Source organism: Dendrobium catenatum, unplaced genomic scaffold (assembly GCF_001605985.2).
Source record: "Dendrobium catenatum unplaced genomic scaffold, ASM160598v2 fragScaff_scaffold_231, whole genome shotgun sequence".
Lineage (NCBI taxonomy): Eukaryota > Viridiplantae > Streptophyta > Magnoliopsida > Asparagales > Orchidaceae > Dendrobium > Dendrobium catenatum.
This window is the reverse complement of record NW_021318693.1, coordinates 7,265,430-7,268,126: the sequence shown is the minus strand read 5'-3', so window position 1 is coordinate 7,268,126 and position 2,697 is coordinate 7,265,430. Positions and strand designations below refer to the sequence as shown.

General features: G+C 36.0%; 1 protein-coding gene across 1 annotated transcript; it reads left to right on the top strand.

Annotated features, from left to right (window-relative positions):
* Window positions 1-1,759: 1,759 nt before the first annotated feature.
* Window positions 1,760-2,458, top strand: LOC110106184 (putative glycine-rich cell wall structural protein 1). The gene has a single exon (XM_020835966.2). It carries the CDS (start codon window positions 1,792-1,794, stop codon window positions 2,161-2,163), a length of 372 nt encoding a protein of 123 aa, XP_020691625.1. The 5' UTR covers window positions 1,760-1,791; the 3' UTR covers window positions 2,164-2,458.
* The last annotated feature ends 239 nt before the right edge of the window (window positions 2,459-2,697 follow it).

Here is a 2,697-nt window from a genome sequence, read left to right as displayed (position 1 = left end):
TTTGTACGAGTTGGTAAAAAACTCGTTACACTCAGTTTTTGCATGGCTATTGGTCTTCACAGAGCGGTATTTCTCATTTTTGCAAACAATACTAGCAAAATACCGAGAAAATACCGAGCAATACCGAGAAAATCGCGAACATAGCATTCCCGGCGGTTCCGCTCTGGGTCAAGTCGCTGGGCCGCACGATAAAGATAAGAGCACGTGGGACATGTTATTGGCGGCCGAACGTAGCTCTACGTCCGGTCAGAGACGTATAATTGTTTTTATTGAAGTGTTGATATTTTCAATGTCAAATTTGAGTATATTCTAAAAGTTTTTTAAAATGGTTTTATTATCTTTAAAATAAGTAATGAAGAATTAATGATCACTTTCTTTGAACTTGCCAAGAAAATTTATCTTCTTTGAGGGACTACTTTATATACGAAGAAGCACCCACAGATGGCACTGTTAAAAGTTATTTTTGTAGATATAAAAATTAATCTTGATTTGGAGAACACTTGATTAATTACTAGAGAGCTTATAACATTATTTATCTCTCTTCTTTGACTTGATCGCCCAAAGTCACAATCCCATCACTAGATCTATTGCTACTAAAATTACACTCCATATATTCAGTTTTATATCTACTCAAGCAAAAACGTTTAGACTCTAAAGTTGACATCCATAATTCGAGTTTACCTTCAACTCCCTCTCTAGTGTTATCAACAAGAAGAATATCATCAGCAAAAAGCATACACCAAGGTACATCCTCTTGCAAATGTCTAGTGAGAACATCCATGACTAAAGCAAAAAGATATGGACTTATGTCTGATCCTTGATGTAATCAAACCAAAATAGGAAAATACTTGGTCAAATCACCTTGTGTTTGAACACAAGTAATAGCTTCATGTCATAGCCTCCTAGCTAGCTAAAGCTACATGATTTAACTAAAGAAGCTTTTTAATTGAAAAACATACGAGGATGAAAAAGAAATTTGGCATACACTTTATCACTACCATTTTGTGGAATTTTTGTATAAGATTTATTAAATTCATGCATGATGATGACATGGGAGCCATGTTATTCACTTTTTGATTACATATTGAGGTCATAAGCACAATGTAGAAAATCCAAAACCTATAAAGTAAGGAAAATGCAAGATTGAAATCTATCTTAAATCATAACTTATGTTTCATTTGGACGGTTTTCTTACTGCTTCTTAAAGTCGTTTTCTAAAACAAAAAAAAAAAGTTTTGTACTAAAAAGTTGTTTTAAGAAGCATTAAGAAAGCCGTCCCAAATGTAGCATTAATTTGATGAAAGATGACGAGACAAATGATGAAACTCTTATGATTATATGTAATTTTATTTTGATTTTACTCTTCATTATTTTTTTTTCATGCCTTTTGATATTTCTATGAGTCCTGAAATTCTTCATGATTTACTCATAAAATTCTTTCTTATAAAGCCTTATATTGTGAAATACAACTAATGTTATTATCTTTCTTTCAAATTTAATTTAGGGCAATTTAAGAAATGTTAATCATTTTGATAATTTTCTTGCAAAAAAATTCAAATATTCTATAATGCAATATAGAACAAAAATTACTCAAAGTCTTTAATCAAAATGTCATAGCCAGCCGAATTGTTTGACGTCAAGCACATTGTTTCCTTTTTTTCCTTGTAATAATCCTCCTCATTTGGAACCTCTGCTTCTCTATCATAAACCTACTTTGTAGTGCAAGCCCTCTGCTATAAATAGCGCTCATTCGGCCACCACAGCTTCTCATCCACCATTCCATAAACAACAATGGCTACAAGCAATAAGCTCACGGCTCTTGCATTGTTAGTTCTGCTTAGCATTAGCTTCTGCCTTTCCTTCGCAAGGTCCATGAAGCAGGCTAGCAAGCCAAAATCAAGTTCTGGCTACCACGTAACTGATGATGGCGACGGAGGGGACGGTGGCGGCGAAGGTGGCAGCGGTAATGGCGATGGCAGCGGTGGTGATGGTAATGGCGATGGCAGCGGTGGTGATGGTACTGGCGATGGAGGTGGTAACAGCGGTGGCGGTGATGGTGGAAGCAGTGGCGATGGCGGCAATGGTGGTGGAGATGGCAGTGGTGGTGGTGGAGATGGTGGCGGTGGTGATGGCGGCGGTGGCGACGGAGGTGGCCGCCGTTAATGGCTTCGTAGAAGCAGGAGGTTGCTGCGGCCACCATCCTTGTGGTGGTGGTTTAGTCCATAGTAGAGGGCTGTGGAAGTGGCTGCTTTCAGCTATTGTCCTTCCTCATAAATAAAAGTTTCATGTCATAGCCTCCTACCTAAAGCTACCGAAGAATAAGACCCAGAAAAGGTCAATATTGTGTGGTGGTATATTTGTAACAGTTCGATGAAATAATGTGTGACTTGGTGAGCTTTCATGAGATATATGTATTACTTATATATAAAATAAGAAACCTTCTGCTTCTGCTTCTGCTGCTGCTTCTCTTCATCTCATCAAATTGATTTCATGTGATTTGATTCCACCATTCAATTAAAACGTAGGGATATTGCTCGTAGGTTTAAGAATATTAAAAATTATGTTATGGTTTAAGAAGAAATATATATATAATTTTAAAAACAGATCTCATAATAATATGGTTTTACATATTATCCATATTATTAAATAATTTTTATTTATGAATTTTATATCAGTTTTTTTTTAATATGTTCGTTT

What these genes read in the sequence shown, in the direction of transcription:
- LOC110106184 (XM_020835966.2), top strand. Translation starts at nt 1,792, where the DNA reads ATGGCTACAAGCAATAAGCTCACGGCTCTTGCATTGTTAGTTCTGCTT.